At 34.1% G+C, this 23,847-nt stretch overlaps 1 protein-coding gene across 1 annotated transcript in view; it reads left to right on the top strand.

Annotated features, from left to right (window-relative positions):
• The window catches only part of Dock3 (dedicator of cytokinesis 3), a 589,707-nt gene that overhangs the window by 267,706 nt on the left and 298,154 nt on the right, over positions 1-23,847 (top strand). The window contains exon 6 of the mRNA XM_076867085.1: positions 11,538-11,686. Within this exon, the coding sequence (XP_076723200.1) occupies positions 11,538-11,686 (149 nt within the window). The remainder of the gene's footprint in view (positions 1-11,537; positions 11,687-23,847) is intronic.

Genomic DNA, 23,847 nt, shown 5'->3' with positions numbered 1-23,847 from the left:
TTAACAAATGGTGCTAGGAAAACTGGATATCTTTTTGCAGATTAAAGAAATTTGATCGGGGCTGGGGATGTGGCTCAAGTGGTAGCGCGCTTGCCTGGCATGCGTGCGGCCCGGGTTCGATCCTCAGCACCACATACAAAGATGTTGTGTCCGCCGAGAACTAAAAAATAAATATTAAAAAAATTCTCTCTCTCTCCCTCTCTCACTCTCTCTTTTAAAAAAAAAAAACAAAAGAAATTTGATCACTGTCTCTCACTTTGCGGAAATATCAACTCAAAGTATATCAATGACCTATGAATCAGTCCAGAAAGTTTGTAACTGCTAGAAGAAAACATAAGGGAACACTGCAACATATAGGCAGAAGCAAACTATTTTCTCAGTAAGACTTCTGAATTTCAGAGGTTTTACCAAGAATTAATAAATGGGATGGCATCAAATTAAAAAGCTTTCACACAGCGATGGTAACAATTAAGATCACAAAGAGAGACCCTATGGAATAGGAGGAAATTTTTGCCAATTCCTTGTCTGGTAGAGGATTAGTGTCCAGAATATACAAACAACTCAAAAAACTTATCACCAAAAAAACCTAAATAACCCATTTTGTAAGGGGGCAAAGGAGCTAAGCAGACATTTCCCAAAAGAAGAAATAAAAATAGTTAACAAATACATACACATTTTCATCTAGGAAATGCAAAGCAAAACTACACTGAGATTTCATCTTTAGTTAGAACACTAATAATAATAAATGCTGGCCAGGATGTAAGTAAAGGGAACATTTATGCATTATTGGTGGAATTGTAAATTAGTACAACCACTATGGAAATTAGGATAGAGGTTTCTCACAAGACTGGGAATGGAGCCACCATATGACACAGCTATTACACTCCTCAGAATTTATCCAGAAGAACTAAAATCAGCATATGGTAGTGATAGAGGCACATTAGTGTTTGTAGAATCATAATTCAAAATAGCCAAGTTATGGAACCAGCTATGTGTCTTTCAGCACATGAATGGATAAATAAAAATATGATATATGTACACAATGGAATTTTCCATAATACAAACCTAAAAATTATATGAAAACTTCAAGGAGGTCTAATATCAAAAGTATTACATCCAGAATTCAAAGTATATTGTAAAGCTATTGTAATCAAATCAGTATTACACTGGCATAAAAACAGTCATAAAGACCAGTAGAATAGAATAAAGACCCCAGAAATAACCCCATTCATATGACCAAGTGATCTTTGGCAAGAGTGCCAGGAGTATAAAATGAAGAAAGGATAATCTACTCAGTAAATGGTGTTGGGAAAACTGAATATCTACATGCAAAAGATTGAAAATTGACCTTATCTTACACTATTAAGCAAAAATCAACTCAAAGTAGATTAAAGACTTAAAACCTAGGTGAAACCGTGCTGATGAAAAGAAATTGACCCAGTTGTTCTACCCTCTCTACCAGCCTGGAAATTACAAAATTTGTAATTGTAATTTAATAAATTTCAATCCAGTTATTCTCATTAAAAATACATATGGTGCTGGGAATATAGCTCAGTTGGTAGAGTGCTTGCCTTGCATGCACAAGGTCCTGGGTTCTAATCTCCAGCACCATACACACAAAAAAAATATGGTTGTATATAACCATATAATGTTATACCTGATAAAATTATTGTTAATCTGACTGGTCTAAGGAATTCCCAGATAACCAATGAAATATTATTATTTCTGGGTGCCTCTGAAAGATGATAATTTGAACCAATAGACTGAATTTAAAAAAATCACCTTCACTAATATGAGTGGGTATCATTCAATCTGTTTAGATCCTAGATACAATGAAAAGGATGACCACCCTCTCAGCTAAGACACATCTTGTCCTATCCTGGAACATCAGCATTCCTAGTTCTTGGGCTTTTAGAATCAAACTTGGGGTGGAGAAGTCTGCGACTTAGCAATAGAGCTCTTGTCTAGCATGTGCAAGGCCCTGGGTTCAATACCTAGCTCCACATAGAAAAAAATAGAGAGAGAGAGACCCAGACCAGGACATAACCTCTTTTGCTTCTCTATTCTGAGCCCTTTAGACTCTGAATACCAAAATTGACCTCCCTGGTTCTCCAATTTGCAGATGGTGAGACTGTGGGCAACTATAACTATCTGAGCCAATTAGTAAGTCCCCTCATATACACACATGTATCCTATAGGTTCTATTTCCTTGGAAAGCCCAAACTCACTATAATTCTGTACCTCTATAACCTGATGACACTGTTGAAATTTACTGAAAATATTAATTTTAAATCACATAAAATAATTCTATTTAATCTTTTTTATATGTAAAATTTTTGTATGTTTTGTTTTTTATTCTTTCCCACTTTATTGGTGAATTAGCATTTTACGTACTTATGGGATTTGTTGTTACATGTTTATACGTGCACACACAAAAATGTATGTTTTAAAGTAAATAATACTAATATATATGCATATGCCTAATTTATAATTATGTGTGTGTGTGTGTGTAGCAAAAGAAACTTTTTGATGTACAATTCAAAAGCGATTTGGAAACCACTGCTCTAAACTACCTCTAACATAAGCAAGTTTATGCATCCCTATATATTGTTCAAAATAAACATCATGAACCTCATTTCTTGTAGTTTACAGAGTAGTTTTATACATTGTGGTGCAACCATCTGATGTCAGCCTGTTGTGCTCTAGGACCAGTGTCAAAATTTATTTTTCTTTCTAAAGAACAAAATTATAAATAGTTTTTGTTTACCTTATTCAGAGTAGCATAGTCTTCAAAAGTAAAGATTTATTTCACCAGAAAGATTTCTCTCATATGAGAAAGCTAGACCAAAATAAGTACAAAGGAAGAGGATCCCATGAACATAGAAGGGAAATTATTCAAGTATAGGAAGGGGATTGAAAAGTGAGGAGGGACAGGAAAAGAGAGGAAATATGGAGTGAAATCAAACAGTTTATAATATGTACATAAATGAATATATCACAATAAATTTTACCTTTATGTATATCTGTAAAGCACTAATTAAAAAAACATAAATAAATACAAGGAAGATCCATGGAGTAAAGGAAGGGGGAAAGAGGAATGGGGGAAAAGAGGAAGTACCGGGGACTGAAGTGGAACAAATTTATATTTCATGCATGAATGTTTATGTCAAAATGAACCCCAATGTTATGTATAGTTATAATGCACTAATAAAAACAAAAAAGTTTTTAAAACCCACAAAACCAAAGCTGTACTTTTTATAAGTAATTAAAACATAAAAGGAAAAATAGCATACAAATCAAGATTATAGTTACCCATACGAGGTTGAAAAGGATTATTAGAGAGTTGTGCTCATGGCAAGACTGAAAAACAACGGACAAATATGGAACGCTTGTGAGGTTACTGTGGTCATTGTTTGGAAGTACATCTAGAAGACTAGGTGATGTTTGGGAGTCAGGACCAGAAGAGAATGTCTGCTACAGGGAAAACAAGGAAAGTGATATGCTAATAGCCATAGTTACAAAGCCCTTACTAGGTGCCAGGCACAGTTAATCTCTATAATAGCCCTATATAGATGTCTCTCTCTCTCTCTCTCTCTCTCTCTCTCTCTCTCTCTCTCTCTCTCTCACACACACACACACACACACACACACACACACAAACACACACACACTCTCAAATAAGAGGAAAACAAGGCACAGAAAGAGGTTAGTAAATTTGCCCAGAGAACTACAGTTGCCAAAAAGACAAAATATCAAGTGTTCTAACTGAAGCTAGTATCCTCACTCACTGTGATATGTTATCTCTACATTAAAGAATTATGAAACTCCAGAACAAATATCAGTAGTTGGAAGGTAGAAAATGTTCTGATATTGTTTTTTATAGTGGTAAACTTGAGAAGTACACTTGGAAAAAGCAGGGGTAAGTCATTTGTACTTTTATTTAAGGTTCCTAGTCATCCTCTGCCCACAGTAAGACAGACTAAAAGAGAGAAAGAAAGGGAAAATAGGGAGAGATAATTTCATCAAAATAGAGGAAAAATCAGTAGAGTAGATGAAAGGGATCAGGGAGTAGGAAGAAGTAAGGACTGGAAAAGGGAAGGACAGTAGAATAAACCTAACCAAACTTTCCTATGTGCAGCCATGGATGTGGCATGATGGGGCCCAGCACGGGGTGTATCCCTAGGACACTGATTAGAAAACAGAAAGTAAACTGTAAATGGATTGAAGACGGATCAGTAGAGAGGTGGTATGGGAACTGGTGGGGATTGAGGATGGAGTGAGTGCTGGGATTGAATGGCAACAGATTGTTTTTCCTGCTTTTGTGATAATATCAGGGTATATACTGGTGTTATATATAACTAAAAAGAATAAATTTAAAAGAGAGAGAATTGGATGTAACCAAAGGTAGAATTGAGCACAACACAATGCCTTTAATAAGAACTCCTTGAACTACTTGCAATCACTGCACTGTATAAAACAACTGCTGCATCTTTAGATAAAGTATCATGTCAAGTGTACCTTCTTTTTCTTTGTCACAGCAGGATGACTCAGATCCTAAGGGAGCTTGGAAGGCAGTGTAGCTACTATCATTTTTGCCAAGTATATACTGTCACCAGAGTATAATGGTATCAAATAGTAGATGCCATGCTGTAGTCAAGAGACCAAATATCTCCCATGCCTTTTCTGCTGTGGAATGTGTTTCATTTCTCTTCTGTCCCGGGAATAAGATGTATAACTGGCCTAGCTTTTGTGCTGATTCTAACAAGGAATCAATACATTACAGTAGGTTTTACTAGTTCCATTTATTAATATAAATTTGTAAACAGTAGTGAAATCTAGATCCAGAATCTGCTAAACTTTGTGGCCCATAGCAACCTACTTGAGGTAGGGGATGGAGCAGGGTCTTTTATAATAGGAGTTATTCAACTTCATATTTTAAAAAAGTCAAAGATACAGGCAAATGTGTGTTTTAAAATTACATATTAAAAATTCTTAAGTATTTAATAAAAATATCAATTCTTGATTCCATCTCTCCCCATTCTTGGTTCCTACTCCACACTAATTTTTAGCTCTTTTCGCTATTTCTTCTGATATTTTATATTTCTAAATAATATTCTCTTAATGAACATCTTATTTTTTATATTTTAGATATCACTTAATGATATCCCTGTTTTAGAAGAGAACAATTAAACTGAGTGCTCATTTCCCTATACATATACTCTTAATCTTCCATACTGCCAAAGTGCCTGCATCACCATTTTTAGTCAATATCAGTTGCTACTATGCTTATATAACTGTTTCCACATATAGTAAGCTAAGATTGCATTTCTGTCTTGTACAACTCTTTTTTATAAGTTTTTCTTACATTTAATCATTCTTATTTTTAATGTGCTTTGTTCCCTCTGTTTTCTATGTCCCAAACTTGTAGCAGAGATGAAAATCTCTTTTGAGTATGTTTGAACACCTTAGGTATTTTATCAGTTAATTTTTCTCAGTTATATCGTATATGGAGCCCTATTACCTCTTTGTTAATTTGGCTTGAGAATTTTCTGTGCTTCTCTCCTGGGTTACTTTGTCTCATAGGTTAAATCAGTCTCAATTTAATTTTTTGTTTACTTTTCTATTTGGTGAAACACTTTTTCTATAACTTCATGAAAAAAATGTATGAGAGAAAAACTTTATTAAAGGTTTTGCATGTTTAAAATGTACTTTTCTTTGAATGACAGTTTGACTGGATATAAACATTTTTATTACAAATGAAACACAGAATTTTGAAAGCATTGATTCATGATTTTCTAGCTTCTAGTGTTGAGATATATTTATGTTATACCATTCAAATTTCATTCTGGTACCTGAATTTCTCCTTTACAAATCGTTCTCCATAAAAAATTCCTGAATATTTTCATCCTTATTGTTCTGAAATTTTAGAAAGATCTTCTTTGTGTATTTTTTATGCTGTCTACACAGCCACTTCTTTAAACCTGGAAACTCATTTTCTGGTATATGCAGTTGTACTTCTTTGACATTTTCCTTCTCTGTTTTCCTATTTCTGCTTCTTAGATCTCTTGTATTAGAATTGGACATCCTGGAATGATTCACTAACTTTATTATATCCATTGTATTGTATTGCCTTTTTATTCTACTTTCTGGCATAATTCCTCATTTTTACTAAATTTTATTTTAAATTAAGGCTGTCCTGTTTTAATTTCCAGAATCCTTTTTGAATTCTCTGGGCACTCCCCTCTAGCTTATTATAGTATTATTCTTTAATGGATGTACTATATTCTCTATGCTATCTAAAAATATAAATTATTTGAAATATAATTGAAATTTTCCTTTACTTCTGAATTTGTCTCTATTACTTCAAGTTTCCATTTTCTGATTATTTTTTATCTTTTTTCTTCATATTGGAAGCTTTCCCTATTATATGGTGTTCTTTGTTCATTCATATTTAAGATTAAGACATTACGTTGTAGAGGAAAGCTCTGGGAATAATGCTAGAGTTTATTAATTCGTGGACATTACTTCAGAGTGATCAAAATTAAGGGAGAAGCAAGGCAATATCGATATGTCTGGATCTTTTACCCCTGGGATAAGTTTTCCAATGAAGAATCCTTCATTTTCCTTCCTAGGAAGATACAAGACTATTAGCACTTTGGAGATTCTACTATTTACTATACAATTTCTTACTCCTCCTCCCCATCTTTAATGTGGTAACCCCACCCTTAGCTCTGTTTGGTGTCCCCCCCAAACATGTATAGCCTCTGTTTTAACTTCTGCTGAAAGAACTGTCAAGTAGAGAAATCTAATCATTAGATTAAGGAGTGGATAGTGATATTAAGGTCTTTTAAAATACTTTTTGTGTTTGAGATAGTCTCCCTATTTTTTCAGATTGGCTTCCAGTTTTTGGTCTCAAGTAGTCCTCTTGCCCCACCCTCCAAAGGAGCTGGAAATATCTACATGCACCAATATGTTTGTCCTTTTTAAAGACTTTTAATCAATTCTATTCTTTCCATATCCATACATGAAGACACATACACATCTTCAAAAGTTCTTGATACTCTAATCCAAGAGCCTTTATACAGAGGTGTAACAAGCTTGGTTATTAATGATTCCTCCCCACCTTCCACCCTCCCTACTTGTCTTCCCCTAACCATCTCAGGGCTTAGTTTTCAGTTGTCTATTCTTTTCTTAAAATCATTTACTTTCCATTTTTAATCTTTAATATTTGGGGAGGGGAAAGGATTTGGGCTGGTTTCCTGTTGTTTCCCTCTAAGGTGCCTAGGAACTTCACAGAACAAAAATGATCAGTCAAAACTATATGTAAAAAAGTTCAACATGTCTACTAATTAGAGAAATGAAAGTCAAAACCACACTGAGATTCCATCTCAATCCAGTGAAAATGGCAATTATCAAGAATACAAGTAACAATAAATATTTGTGAGAATGTGGAAGCAAATGTACACCCATGCATTGCTGGTAGGACTGAAAATTGGTGCAACCACTCTGGAAAACAATATGCAGATTCCTTAGAAAACTGGAATGGAACCACCATTTGATCCAGTTATTCCACTCCTTGGCATATACCCAAAGGACTTAAAATCTGCATACCACAGTCACTCACCCACATCAATGTTTATAGCATCTCAATTCACAATAGCTAAGCTATAGAATCAACTTAAAGATGCCCTTCAGCAGATGAATGGATAACTAAAATGTGACATATATACATGATAGGATATTACTTAGACTTAAAGAAAAATAAAACTATGGCATTTTCCAGTAAGTGGATGGATCTGGAGACTATCATACTAAGTGAAATAAGCCAATCCCAAAAAAACAAAGGCCAAATGTTCTCTCTGATATTCAGAAGCTAACACACAATAAGGAATGGGGAGGGAAGAATAGAACTTCGTTGGATTAGACAAAGGGGAATGAAGTGTAGGTAGGGGGGTATGGAAATACGAAAGATAGTAGAATGAATTGGATATTACTTTCCTATGTTTATATATGAATACATGACCAGTGTAACTCCACATCATGTCCAACCACAAGAATGGGAAATTATGCTCCATATATTGCATAATATGTCATATGAATTTTACTATCATGTATATGTATCTAAAAAAACAAACAAAAGAAAAAGAAAAGGTGCCTGGGGAAGACAGATTAGGGACTGTCTTTAAGTAGGCGTTTGTTCTGTCTTATGTAGAAGGGCTGACTGTGAGCCTGAGTATGACTCTGCCCCACTGCCTACTGGTAGGTAAGCTTGCCCTGTCCGAAACTGTGAATGGGTGCCCTTGAATGTATCAATGACATGAAAAACTGCAGCCTGTTTTTCATGTCACTGATACATTTCTTACCTTTTGATTGGATTTGTTTACTTCTTATTAAGATATGTTTCAGGTGATAGAATATTATATAAACTAAGATAGAGTGTTGAAAATCTTAGCTCTCCTGCAAATATTTGGGTTGTCAGAAAGGATTGAAGTTCTAGTGTGCTAATTGGGCTATCAAAATTCTAAGGGAGGGTGGGGTAAAGATGATATCCTGGCCCTTGAGAGAAAAAGGAAGTAGATTGTGTATGCACATCCATATATTAGTGAACAAAAAGAATTTCCACATTACCTCTTGACATTTTTATTTTTGCTTAAAATCAGGGTGAAATTTTGGGCCTTTTTTTCTGTCTTTCATATTCAATTGCAAGCCTTTGCTAACGGTGGTATGCAGTAACCTAAAATGAAAGCTTGCATTGCTGGACTTAAATGTAGTTTTGGCATAAAGTTCAATTGGGTAAGAAGTATTGAAATTTAGAAATGTTTATATTATACTGGGATGAGGTGGAGTATGTGACAAAACACTTAGAATAGAGTTAGAGGTTACTTAATGGTAAGAGACTTTTAAGTAGTATTGTAATGAATAAAAGAATACTAGAGACTTTCAATAAACTCAAGTTTTTATGGTTAACTTGCTAAAATGAAAATGAGAAATAAATCATCCATTTAAGTGTAAATAAAGGAATGTTCAAAAAAGAAGGTAAAAGGGAAAATATTGAGACTCTTACCTTAACAGCTTGAAATTTAAATGCACTTGAGTTTCCATTAAAATGATTTTCATATAAAAGTTTTAAGTCGTCATGACAGGATATTTATTCTTTTTGAGAATCATAGTACTTTTGAAGTAATTTTCTTTTAATTAGATTTATAACCCTATATTAGCTTATATTAATCTGTCTTTAAGTATTTGTAGTACTAACACACACAAAATTAAAGTATACAGGAGAATATGTGTGGGTTATATGCAAATACTGCATCATTTTACATAAAGTACTTGAGCATCCTTTGATTTTGGTATCTACTGGGTGGGGGATCCTGCAGATACTGAAGAACATCTGTGTATCTAAGCTAAATCTTCCCCCTTTGTCCTGAAGCCCTTTCTTCTTGTGTTTTTCCAATTTTAAAAAACTCTCCTTGATCACACATCATCCTTCCACCCCATTTCTCTACTTCCAGTCATTGCAAATTCTTTGAAAGAGTTGTCTGTGCTCTTTTCTCACTTCCTTCTCTCATAGTACCTCCTGAAGTCCAGCCATTTTATCAGAACTACTCTTATGGAAGTCAGTGACAGCCACCACTATTGTAAATCTTCTGGCCAATTCTTATTTCACATTTATTTAACCTGCATTTGATGGCACATTTGAAGCAGTACTTTCTCCTGACCCCAGTCAGACCCTTGGCCACCTACTATCCCTACTCTGCTTTAATTTTTCTTCTTAGAACTTAACACCGCTTTTAATTATTTGTCTATTATCTGTTTCTGCTCTCTAGGAAAAAAAAAAGTGCCATGAGAACAGGGACTTTTGGTCATGACAAAGTGAGAGCATTTAGCATATGCCACAAAAGCATTTGTTAATTGATGAGATGAATGTTTATGTATGTATCCTATTTTGCATGTAGTGGATTCTTGTGTATGATTTGATAAGAAGATGTTAATTCTAACTTTCTATTTTAAATATAGGTGGCTCTCTTTTCTCAATATGAATGGCATGCACAGGAAACACATACCACATTGTCTTTATTATTAATCTTCAAGATTTCAATTTTCCAAGTAGTATAGTTGCTTAGACTTTCCTGCTTTTTGAGCTGGCAGGAATTTGTGACTCTACCATTTTGTCAGTATTGTCTGTTATCAAAGTTCTTAACTTTTCTTTATGCATCATCTAAATAGAGGACAAGTTGATACAATTATACTACATGTTTTCTAAAATCTTCTAATTAAAAATAATTCCTTTGAAAGGGCTGTAGTGCAGTTCAGTGTACAGCACTTGTGTAGTATGTGCTAAGCCCTGGGTTCAATCCCTAACCCTGCATTTTAAAAAATAATAATTTCTCTTTGAGATGTACTGCTTGGACTTTTAGCTAAGATCAAGTAAAAATGGACCTTTAGAAGTCTACTGCTCCATTAGATATTTTCTAATTTATTATGATATTTCAAACATTTTAATTATAAGATGACTACCACCTAAAAAACACTAGTTGTTTGAACTTTCTTTATACTTAATTATATTTATAGCTACCTAAATCAAGCTTATTTTGAAAACTGTCTTTTTTAGGGTAAATCCTACATAAATATTTTACTAACACTATGGTGCATATTGATCTGTCTTTAAAGCATTTTTCATATTTTGGTTGCATTCTAAGAATTTCAGTTATCCTACAAAGTTATACTTCTAACAGAAATAGAACCCTAAAGATTTTAAGGTCAAGATTTTACTTGTGAAGAAATAGGACTTCTATATTCTGAAGTACATCTTTTTTTTCTGAAACATCTAACTCTCAGTGTACTTACATTTTTACTTGTAAGGTAAAAACTACTATGAGGTCCATAATTAAGTTCATTACACTGTTTCTATTAACTTCTATAAAGGTGACACTTTTTATTAAACTGAAAAGACTAGAAATCTATGACTAAGGATGCACAGTGTTTGGAAAAGCTAAGGAGAAAGCTAGATGGGACCTAGAAACCAAGAAATGAATCTCACTTCAGAGACTATCTTTATATTAAAACCTGACTTTAAAACTTTATATAAAAACTGCCTTTAAAATAGGGCAAGTGCTTCTCCCTTTTCCTCTTTCAGCTGATTGTACCTCCCAGAGAATTCAGATATGTTGCTGGATGGTTGAATTTTTTGCTGTTAAGTACATTATCACATGTCAGAAAACAGGTTTGGGCTTCTGTGTAAATTGCTGTTTTGATTAAGTTTTACAACTTTGATTTACTGGAAAATGAATGCTCCAGAATGGGTGTAGAGATGGCACTTATGCATGATCCAATTATATTGGATCAATGATCACTTATATTACTTTGTTAGGTTATCACTTACTATATGCAGATGTTTAGATAATAGCTCCTCTTTACATTGCCTTTTTGGTTCAAAGAAATTAACACTTTTCATAGTTTAACTATTTGTCTTTCTCTTTTCATTCCCTTTCCATATCCCTTTTATATTTCACCCAACACCAAAAATGCCCTTTCAGAAACACAAAGTAGATCTTTTCTACAAACTTCGCCATGTGATGAATGAACTTATTGACCTGCGAAGACAGCTACTGTCTGGTCACCTGACTCAGGATCAGGTACGGGAGGTTAAGCGGCACATCACCGTGCGCCTGGACTGGGGTAATGAGTAAGTATGACTATTACCTGAGCATCTCTCAGTTTCCATTATAATAACTCAGTCCTTATGGAAGTTAAACCTAATTGAAGCTTCTCCTTAATAATTAAGACAATGTTATATGTTCCACTATGGTCTCATTATTATTGCTAGGTGCAAAGGACACTCATTGGTTCTAGTCTGAAATTCATATTCAGTCTCACAACTAGAAAAATGAATAAGAGCTAGCCTCTCCTCCAAAGTTTCTTCCAGCTCAAATTTCTTGATTCTAGACCTCATTAATCAGAATACAATCTTTTTTTATCATATGGTGCTTTTTTGAAAATGTTGACTCAGTGTCCTTACATTTTATAGCCATACAGTGAATCTGAATAGGAAAAAACTACAAATGAGAATTCTCTATATTTCTATTTCACAATATTCTTAAAATATTATTTTTTTTCTTTTCATTCAAAGAATCCTGCATTTATACAGTGGGTATGATTATTTGTTATTGCCCTGGAAGTAAACTTCTAAGAATTTGGCATGTGAAGTTAGGATAGATAGTATTCAGATGTTATTTCTCCCTAGATTTAATAATCAGTGTGACTTTCAGTTTACTTTTTTCATTCTCTTAAAATTGGGTTCCTTCAATTTTGAAGTAACCAGTTTGTGTCCTACTTAAGTGTATGTCTTCAATTCTTCTCCTTTAAGACATCATTGAAATGACAGAAAATAAAAGAAATTGGAGGGGAGGCCACCAATAAATGAGATATATAAACGCATTTATAGAACCTGGAAAGTAGATAGAAGTTTACTGACAGAAGCACCTCAGTATATGTGAAGGGAAATTTAACTGAGGGAACCAGTCTGCCCTGCAGCTCCCAAAAGGAGGTGGATAGTAAGCCTGGGGTCTTAAAAAATTAGTTGTTTTAAAAGTTTGTATACGAATAATCTACCCCAATGAGCAGAATGCATGAACAGGCATTTCCCTTTCAGATAAACAATATGAAAACCAACAGTGTGGAAGAAAACTGGGCAAAAAGGAAAAAGGATGAATTGAAACCTTGTTGCAAAGCCCTCTACATTCTGGCATTTAAAATTTTCAAAGTAAAAAAAAAACACATCCCTCCCACTTACCTGAAAATAAAGCTTGCCAATAATCTACCCATATATAAGAATTCCCTAGCTTTCTTCCAGTGCATTTTAGGTCTCATGAACAATCAGGAATAATAAAAACCAGGATAAAATACCCAGACCCAGAAGAAATAACATGCCCCAAGGAAGAAGTAGAGATTCGTAAAGAACTTGAAAAACATAACCTTCTTGTAGAAAATCCAAGAAATCCCACTATGTAGAATAAGATTCTATGAAAAAGCAATGGAAAATTTGACTTCCAAATTAAAACTTTCAGAATGAAAGCATAAATTTTATGTAAGTTGCTTGAACATAAAACAAAAGGATGGTAAATAATTGAGGGGGGGGATTTAATCCAGGAGGGTACATTATCATACAACTTTCAGAAAAAGAATAAAGGCAATAAAAAAGAAATTCTGAAGAAAGAAAGAGAATTTCCTAGAGCTACAGAAGGTCAGTCTTAGAATTAAAAGGGCCTATCATATACTTATTATCATGAATTGGGGAAAAGACAAAACAAACAAAAACTCTACAGTGAGGCACATTCAGATATTTTAATATTCCAGGGATGAAGATAAGATCCTTAAAGATTTGAGACAGAAAAACATGTCCTTTTTACAAACAAACAAACAAAAAAGAATCACACTTGTGTCACAAGTGTTAATCAAAGTGTTAATCATTAACACTGGATGCTAGAAGATAATAAAGTAGAATCATCAAAATTCTTTGGGGAAACAATTTGCCAGAGTTTTGTAAATAATCCAGCTATCTAAGTGTGAGGATCAAATAAAGCCATTTTTAGGGACACATAATAGCTACTACTTAGGAACCCTTTCTGTAGAAGGGACTTGAGGATATGCCCCTGCCAAATGAAAAGTCAGGAAAGAGGAAACATGAAATCTAATATCTGAGCACATCCAAACCTAGAGTAATACTTGTCAGTAGAAAAGGAAAAAAAAAACAAATTAATTATTTAAAACCTTTTTTTTAAAGTGAACAACATTCTACTATCCTTGTCTGCTTTTGTTTACTTACATCCTACCTTGACTGTTAACAAGACTGCTTCATATACTACTTGTTTAATATAATGTGAATTCAGGTATAGATAGGTCAGACAGTGTGCTCTAAATTTGACTGTGAACAATAAAAAACTAAATAAAATTTAGAAATGTTAACTTATAATATAACCACTTATGCTGTTTCCTCAACCCCAAACACTACTGTTTGATATCATTGCTTTTATTTTAAAAATCAATTAAAATATAATAATTATAAACAATATTACTCTGTCTTAAATTGTTACACTTGAACTGATGATATGGTGATAATAGTTATGTAATTTATTATGTCACAATTTAACTGCAACTATAAATGCCAGTAAATATAGGTGATGAGTTTAGGTATATCTTATAAAGATTGAAAACAAACCAAATTTTGCAATCTTAATGATGATAACTTCAAAGTTAAATATGATAGAATAGAAACAAGTTCAAAACATCCTTGAAGAAAGCTAAGAACATTATAATGCCTGTCAGTAAATTATAGAACTACTGCACCTTTATTAGTAACTTTTTCTCAGTGAAGTAACTGTGTATTGGAGGGGCAGTTATTTATCTATTTCAACAAACAGTAATCAGAAACACAGTTCCATTTCCCTCCCCACTTTCCCTTCTCTCTGTCTCCCCTGTTCCTTCTTTTCCCCTTCTTTACTCTGCATCTTCTTCCTTTTTTTTACCACCCTTCTTTTTCTTCATGTACTTCTTTACCTTCACACCCCTCTTCCTTTATCCCCTCCCCCACTTTATCTTATCCCCCAGTGGAAAATATAGTTACTTAAAAACCTAAGTAAGAACTCTGTATATCTATCACTATTAAAAGAAAAAGATATATTGCTTTTAAACTAGTAGGAATATTCTTTCAGGTTCTTGTTTGGGCTTACTCTTTTTAATAAGTCCTTCCTATTTTGAAAGAAGAGATTTTTTTTCAAAAAAAAAAACTAATAATAAAGTCCAAAGTCATTTCATAACATTGAATTAAGTAAAAGAAATCATTCCACACAAAAACTAAGAATAACCACATACATTGTTCCCATTTTATGCCCTAATAGTTTCATACATCTTGTTCTACCACACTTATAAATTTTAATAAAACATTGAAGCTTAACACATATTGAGATGTGGCAGATCCATAATCAGTGTTTGCTGAGCATATTTGTGTTTCAATTGATGTAAGTAAATATTAATTATGTAATTTTAAATTATTATGCATTCTTTATAAACTCTCATATATATATATTATGCCTCTGCATTTTCAGAAATTATTTCAGAATTTCTTAATAGTAGCTGTTAATTTTTTATTGAATACATATACTACATCACTGTTCTGACTTATTTTCATTATTATAATGAAATGCTATTATGCCCGCCTAAGACAAGTGTTCCATTTTGCTTTGTGAGGAAACTAATACTGAGAAGCACTTTTCCCAACAACAGTAGTAGAGGTACACTGTATTAGATTGTTTGTATCCAGAACTGATCCCCAAAGTTGTACACTTTTGTAGAACCTCTCCATCTTCTAATTATTTGTGTGAGTTTTAAAATCAGGCAACTTGTGGCCAGTATTTCTATTCCATGTATTATTTTATCTTTCTTTTCTTCTCCAAGTATGAAGACTGCCTGTCCCATATTGTGTATCTGATTTAACATTCAGTTAGAACCTCAAAAGATAGAAATTGAATGGGTTTTACTCTTCATTTAGGTTTTAAATTAAATACAGAATTTTCCACATCTGCATAATAACCATTTTTATTTTGTTTCTTGAGATTAACAATTAATTATTTGAAAAAAATGAATATTTGAATATTTGGCCTTAAATTTATGTAACTTACATATTTTGACCCATTGTGCATGTGTAGATTCACTCTGTAAGTAAAAATTATTAAAATTATGTGGGGTAGAAATGAGCACTTAAAAGAGTGTGTTCTTATATTTTTAAGAATTTCAATACAGGTTGGGCACAATACAAAACTGTATATAAATGAGTCATTATCTCTACCTACAAGATCCTATATAGAGAATAAATCAGTTAATTTTACTCACTCCAAAGAAAATTTGAAGTAATTTGATTAGTACCGTAATTTTAATTTTATTAATTTAATACTTTCAATACCTTTCATAAAACTTTTAAATTTCCTCATTGTATCACTACAATAAATACAGCATAGTTAATTTAATATTGCAATAATCCAGGACTGACACAGACTCTACTTCAGAAATATTAACAGTAAGTATTAATGGTTTATTGAACACATATACTACATCACTTTTCATGAACTCAATTAAATTCTTTGTTATAATGAAATGCTACTATACCTTTGTTAGATAAGAGCTCCATTTAGAAAATTGATCTCTGACTTAGAAAAATACATAAATAAGAAGTAATTATATAATTTATAGAATTTATATCTCTTCTTTAGGTAAAAAGTGCTTATTTGAACAATATGAAACTTAAGGTTTTATTGAATTAAAATGTTTCTATACATTATGTCTCAAATGAAATAATTTTTATCTGTATTTGTGAACTCACAAAATTTAAGACAAATCACTAATAAATTTATAATTCTAGTTCTTTTATTATTTCTTTCCTTCACTTTCCCGCTATTACTTTTCTCTCTCCCCCTCTTTTCTACTTTGTCTTTCAGATATTCATCTGTCATTCATGTTCTTTTCTTCCCATTAAGCTTTTATGTCCCTCATCAAGGTAATTGCTCTTGGACAAAGCAACACAAGCAGTGGTTTGATTTGTAATGTGTAGAAAATATCTCCCAATGAGTTTCCCCTGAGTTTTTTTTTTTTTTTTTTTTTTTTTGGCTAGGACCTGGAAAGGTTTATGCCTCAGTACTTTCTTTTAAGGTCATGTTGATATTTTGTAGCTTCAGGACATGTGAAATAAGCAGAAATTTTCAGTGACTCCTCAGTTAAGGTTCTTCTGATACCTAGTGGTATACTCATCAGTTAATATCTTGCTCTGTTCCAGCAGTCTGGGATGGCTGGATGTGTTTAAAGTGTGTATATCAAATTTTATGTTCAGATCTCTCAATTTCTCTTTCTACATCATCTCCCCCTCTATCTCTCCCTCCCATTCTATCTCTAGATTAGCTCATCATTATACCTTGTGATTAGCACGGTGCTTTGGTAGATATACTTGGAAGGCACTATGTGAATGTATTTGATAATAAAATTGGTATGTTTTCATATCTGGTGGACACTTTTAACCAATTTGTATTTATTTCCTTCTGAATTGATGTAATTTCGTCTCTCAAACTATTTTGACTTGAAATTATTACAATCCACTTGTAGCCCTTGGTACTTAGCTTTCCTAGTTATTCGTAGAAGGGTAGTAGGTATAATGCTTCAGAGGGAGATAGTCCTAGCTTTAAAAAAGCCCAGTGCTGCTACTTGGAAGCCTAAAGGAGGAGGGTCACAAGTTTGAGGTCAACCTGGGTAACTTAGAAAGACCCTGTCTAAAAATTTTTAAAAGCGAGCGAGCAAGAGAGGGAGAAAGAGAGAGAGAGAGAGAGAGAGAGAGAGAGAGAGAGAGCGAGCCCATGAGTGTTGGGAATATAGCTCAGATGTGGAGTATCCCTGAGTTCATTCCCTGGTACAGCAAAAGAACAAAAAAAACTACTTATCTAACTTCTTTGAGCTCAGAAAATTTCCTTTCCTCAGAAAATGGATCTAATACTACCTATTCCTCATAGTACTTAAATACAACATACATATAGCATCTAGCCCAAGTAAATGTTTGGTACAAAGAAGCTATTTTAATTATAGCTTTTTATATGTTATTAAATAAATATTCTGTATTTTCATTAGTATAGTTATTATATCTATGCTCTCTTTATATAAGCATTAGAAAAGGCCACTGCCCACAAGGAATCTTAATATTTCCATTCTTTCTCAATCAATTCTGGAGAGAATTAAGGCCTAATGCCCTACAGCATCCTTTGAGTATAATTAATTAACTTCACATTATGTTATGACTTATGTGAATCGTATGAGGAACCTTAGGAGAAGAGAGAAAATAGAATATAGAACATTAAAAAGAAATGTAAAATTTAAAGAATTTTGTTTTGAGATTCAGAGCATCAGAGAGCTGTACCTATAAGAATGTAATGTCAGGGGTATGTCTCTTATGCACTGCTGTGTTCAGCATAAGCCTAGCATGGAGTAGGTTAAATGAAAATACAGTAATCTTGTGAAGACTGTTCACTAAGCAATTAGGCTATTTTTGAAAATTCAAAATTCAAAAATTAGATAACTTTTGAATATGTGGCTGTACATAGATGCTTGCCATCTGTTTTATCTGAGTTTTAAATTCAGACTCTGTACCTCTTTTATCATAATCCCTTTCCTTGACCTTGGGAGGTCAAGCCCAGTGGCCCAGACCTATTCACACCAGCCTCTGCAGGGACCAGGCACACAACACACCTGGTCCACCCCTCCCCCAGTGGGGCAGAGACCACCATAGCCTAGCCTTTGGCACAAGACCTCCCCCTTCTGACCAGCAGTCTACTGTGGGAGGTCAAGCCCATCGGTCCAGATACACTCACACCAGCCTCTGTGGGGCCCAGGAGCACAGAAGATTAGGTTTACTCCTTTCCCGGCAGAGCAGACACTCACCAGAGCCTAGCCTCTTGTGCAGGGCTGTCCCCTGTGACCTGCAGACTGCCATGGGAGCCAAAATCCAACCCAGACCACCCACATCAGCCCATGTGGGATCTAGGATCTCAGTAGGCACGGTTCACCCCTCCCCCAGCAGGGCAGAGACCACTAGAGTTTAGCCTTTGGTGAAAAACTGCCCCTTCCAACCAGCAGACTACCACAGGATGTCAAACCCAGTGGCCCAGATCTACCCACTCCAACTTTTGCAGGTCCCAGATCCAGGATGCAGCAGCATCCATTGAGGTACACCAGCAGGGTCTGGAAGCCCAAAATCAAGGTGAGGTACTGACAATCTGTACAAGTACTACAAAAATATAGGGAAGAAACTGTAATATCTCAGATCCACATGCAGGAAAGGAAGACACATAGACAACATGAAAAAACAATGGAGGAAAATGCTCCAAACAAACCAGAACACTATAATAACAGAACCTATGCACAGCGAAGTTGATGAAATGTCAGAAGGAGTTCAGAAAGTTCATGATTAAAATGATCTGTGAATTAAAGACCTACATGAGCAAATACAAGCAAAAATTGATCACTCCAACAATGATATAAGAGAGCAAATACAGGTAGCAAAAGATTACTTCAAGAGAGAGAGAGAGACCCTGAAAAAAAAAAAGGTCAGAACTCCTTGAAATGAAGGATACAATAAATCAAATAAAAAAACTCAATAGAAAGCATAACTAACAGACTAGATCACTTGGAAGAAAGAACGTCAGATAATTAAGACAAAGTTTAAAATCTGGAAAATAAAGTTGATCACACAGAGAAGAAGGTTAGAAACCATGAACAGAACATCCAAGAATTATGGAACAGCATCAAAAGACCAAAATCTAAGAGTTATTGGGATACAGGAAGGCACAGAGTTTCAAACCAAAGGAATGTACAATCTCTTCAATGAGATAATATCAGAAAATTTCCCAAGCATGAAGAATGAATTGGAAAACCAAATACAAGAGGCTTACAGGATACCAAATGTACAAAATTACAACAGATCTACACCAAGGCACATTATAATGAAAATACCTAGCATACAGAATAAGGATAGAATCTTAAAAGCCGCAAGAGAGAGGAATCAGATCACATATAGGGGGAGACCTATTTGTATCTTGCAGTTTGAAATCAGCAGATTTTTCAACCCAGACCCTCAAAGCCAGGAGATCATGGAACAACATATACCACACTCTGAAAGAAAATGGATGCCAACCAAGAATCTTATATCCAGAAAAACTAAGTTTTAGATTGATGATAAAATAAAAACCTTCCATTATAAACAAAAGTTAAAAGAATTTATAACTAGAAAGCCTGCTCTACAGAACATCCTCAGCAAAGTATTCCAAGAAGAGGAAATAACCCTGAATGTTAATGGCCTAAACTCACCAATCAAAAGACATAGGCTAGCTGACTGTATAAAAAAAGACCCAATAATATGCTGTTTTCAATAGACTCATCTCATAGGAAACGACATCCACAGACTGAAGGTGAAGGGATGGGAAAAATCATACCACTCACGTGACTTGCGGAAGCAAGCAGGGGTTTCCATCTTTCTATCAAATAAAGTAAACTTCAAACTAAAGTCAATCAAAAAGGATAAAGAAGGACTCTACATACTGCTCAAGGGAACCACACACCAACAGGACTTAACAATTATAAATATGTATGCCCCAAACAACGGAGCACTTACGTTCATCAAACAAACCCTTCTCAAGTTCAAGAGTCAAATAGACCACAACACCATAATTTTGGGAGACTTTAACACACCTCCTTTATCACTAGATAGATCTTACAAACAAAAGCTGAACAAAGAAACTATAGAACTCAATAATAAAATCAATAACTTAGACTTAAGTGACATATATAGAATATACCAACGTTCAATGAGAGTATACTTTCTTCTTAGCAGCACATGGGTCCTTCTCTAAAATAGACCATATACTATGCCACAGAGCAAATCCTAGCAAATATAAAAAAGTAGAGATTCTACCCTGGTGTATGAGACCATAATGGAATTAAATTATAAATCAATGATAAAAGAAAAAATAAAATACACTCCAATACCTGGAGACTAAATAATATGCTACTGAATGAATAATGGGTTTCAGAAGACATCAATGTGGAGATTAAAAAGTTTTTAGAGGTGAATGAGAACACAGAATCAACATACTTAAATCTCTGGGACACTATTAAAGCAGTTCTAAGAGGAAGTTCATTGCATGGAGTTCATTCCTTAAAAGAAGAAAAAGTCAACAAATAAATGACTTAACACTACATCTCAAAGTCCTAGAAAAAGGAGAACAAATCAACATCAAAAGCAGAAGAAGACAGGAAATAATTAAAATCAGAGCTGAAATCAATGAAATTGAAACAAAAGAAACAATTGAAAAAATTGACAGAACAAAGCGTTGGTTCTTTGAAAAAAAATAAACAAAATATACAGACCTTAGCCATGCTAACAAAGAGAAGGAGAGAGAAAAATCACTAACATACATGATGAAAAAGGAAATATCACAACAGACCCTACAGAAATACAGAAGATAATTAGAAATTATTTTTGAAAACCTGTACTCCAATAAAATAGAAAATATTGAAGGCATTGACCAATTTTTAGAGTCATATAATTTGCCCAAACTGAATCAGGATGACATACAGAATTTAAAAACATCAATTTCAAGCAATTAATTAGAATATGCCATCAGAAGCCTACCAACTAAGAAAAGCCCAGGACCTAATGGATACACAGCAAGTTCTACAAGACCTTTAAAGAAAAACTAATACCAATACTCTCCAATTTATTTCAGGAAATAGAAAAAGATGCAGCACTTCCAAACTCATTCTATGAGGCCAACATCAACATCTGATTCCAAAACCAGGCAAAGATACATCAAAAAAAGAAAACTTCAGACCAATATCGTTAATGAACATAGATGCAAAAATTCTCAATAAAATTCTGGCAAATTGAATACAAAAACATATCAAAAAGATCATGCACCATGATCAAGTAGATTTCATCCCAGGGATGCAAGGTTGATTCAACATATGGAAATCAATAAATGTAATTCATCACATCAATAGGCTGAAAAATAAGAATCATGATCATCTCAATAGACGCAGAAAAAGCATTTGACAAAATACAGCACACTTTCATGTTCAAAACACTAGAAAAACTAAGGATAACAGGAACATAGCTTAATGTCATAAAGTCTATCTACACTAAGCCTCAGGCCAACATCCTTCTAAATGGAGAAAAACTGAAGGCATTCCCTCTAAAAACTGGAAAAAGACAGGGATGCCCTCTTTCACCACTTTTATTTAACATAGTTCTTGAAATACTGGCCAGAGCAATTAGACACATGAAAGAAATTAAAGGGATACATATAGGAAAAGAACTCAAATTGGCACTTTTTGCAGATGATATGATTCTATACCTGGAAGACCCTAAAAGTTCCACCAGAAAACTTCTAGAACTAGTAAATTAATTCATCAAAGTAGCAGGATATAAAATCAACACCCACAAATCAAAGGCATTTCTGTATATCAGTGACAAATCCTCCGAAAGGGAAATGAGGGAAACTATCCCATTCTCAATAGCCTCAAAAAACAAACAAACAAACAAACAAACAAAAAACCTTGGGAATCAACTCAGAAAGAGAAGAAAGATCTATATAATGAAATATTACAGAACCCTAAAGAAAGAAATCAAAGAAGACCTTAGAAGATGGTAGATCTCCCTTGCTCTTGGATAGGCAGAATTAATATTTTCAAAATGACCATACTTCCAAAATCACTATACAGACTTAATGAAATTCCAGTCAAAATTCCAGTGACATTTCTCATAGAAATAGAAAAAGCAATCCTGAAATTCATCTGGAAAAATAAAAGACCCAGAATAAAGCAATCCGCAGCAGGAAGAGTGAAGCAGGTGGCATCATTATACCAAACCTTAAACCTATACTATAGAGCAACAGTAACAAAAACAGCATGGTATTGGCACCAAAACAGACTGGTAGACCAATGGTACATGATAGAGGACACAGAGACTAACCCACAAAATTCAATTATATTATATTAGACAAAGGCGCCAAAAACATGCATTGGAGAAAAGATATCCTCTTCAACAAATGTTGCTGGAAAAACTGGAAATCCATATGCAACAAAATGAGATTAAACCCCTATCTCTCACCATGCACAAAACTCAACTCAAAATGGATTAAGAACTTAGGAATACAACCAGAGACCCTACATTTAATAGAAGAAAACGTAGGCCCTAATCTCCATCATGTGGGATTAGGCCCCAGCTTCCTAAGAGTCCTGGGGCACAGGAATTAAAATCAAGAATCAATAAATGGGATGGACTCAAGCTAAAAAGTTTCTTCTTAGCAAAAAAAAAAAAAAGTTTCTTCTTAGCAAAAAAAAAAAAAAATAGTGAGGTGAATAGAGAGCCTACATCTTGGGAGCAAATTTTTACCCCTCACACATCAGATAGAGCACTAATCACTAGGGTATATAAAGAACTCAAAAAGCTAGACACCAAAAAAAAAAAAAAAAACCCCAAAAAATCCAATCAATAAATGGGCCAAGGACCTGAAGAGACACTTCTCAGAAAATGATGTACAATTATTCAACAAACACATGAAAAAATGTTTATCACCACTAGCAATTATAGAAATGCAAATTAAAACCACTCTAAGATTTCCTCTCACTCCAGTCAGAATGGAATCCATTATGAAGACAATCAACAAAAAGTGTTGGCAAGGATGTGGACAACAAGGTACACTCATACACTGCTGGTGGGACTGCAAATTGGTGCAGCCAATATGGAAAGCAGTATGGAGATTTCTTAGAAAATTGGGAATGGAACCACTATTTGACCCAGCTATCCATCTCCTCAGTCTGTACCCAAAGGACTTAAAAACAGCATACTACATGGACACATCCCCATCAATGTTTATAGCAGCACAATTCACAATAGCTAAACTGTGGAGCCAACCTAAATGTCCTTCAGTAGATGGATGGATAAAAAAAATGTGGCATATATACACAATGGAATTTTACTCAGCAATAAGAAAAAAATCATGGCATTTGCAGGTAAATGGATGGTGTTGGAGAAGATAATGCTAAGTGGTTATCCAATCCCAAAAACCCAAATGCTGAATGTTTTCTTTGATATAAGGAGCCTGATTCATAGTAGGATAGGGAGCGGGAGCATGGGAGGAATAGATGAACTCTAGATAGGGCAGAAGAGTGGGAGGGGAAGGGATGGGGCATGGGGTAATTAATGATGGTTGAGTGTGATGTTCATTATTATCCAAAGTACATGTATGAGGAAACGAA

Source organism: Callospermophilus lateralis, chromosome 10, assembly GCF_048772815.1.
Source record: "Callospermophilus lateralis isolate mCalLat2 chromosome 10, mCalLat2.hap1, whole genome shotgun sequence".
Taxonomy (NCBI): domain Eukaryota; kingdom Metazoa; phylum Chordata; class Mammalia; order Rodentia; family Sciuridae; genus Callospermophilus; species Callospermophilus lateralis.
This window is presented reverse-complemented; position numbering and strand designations above follow the sequence as displayed.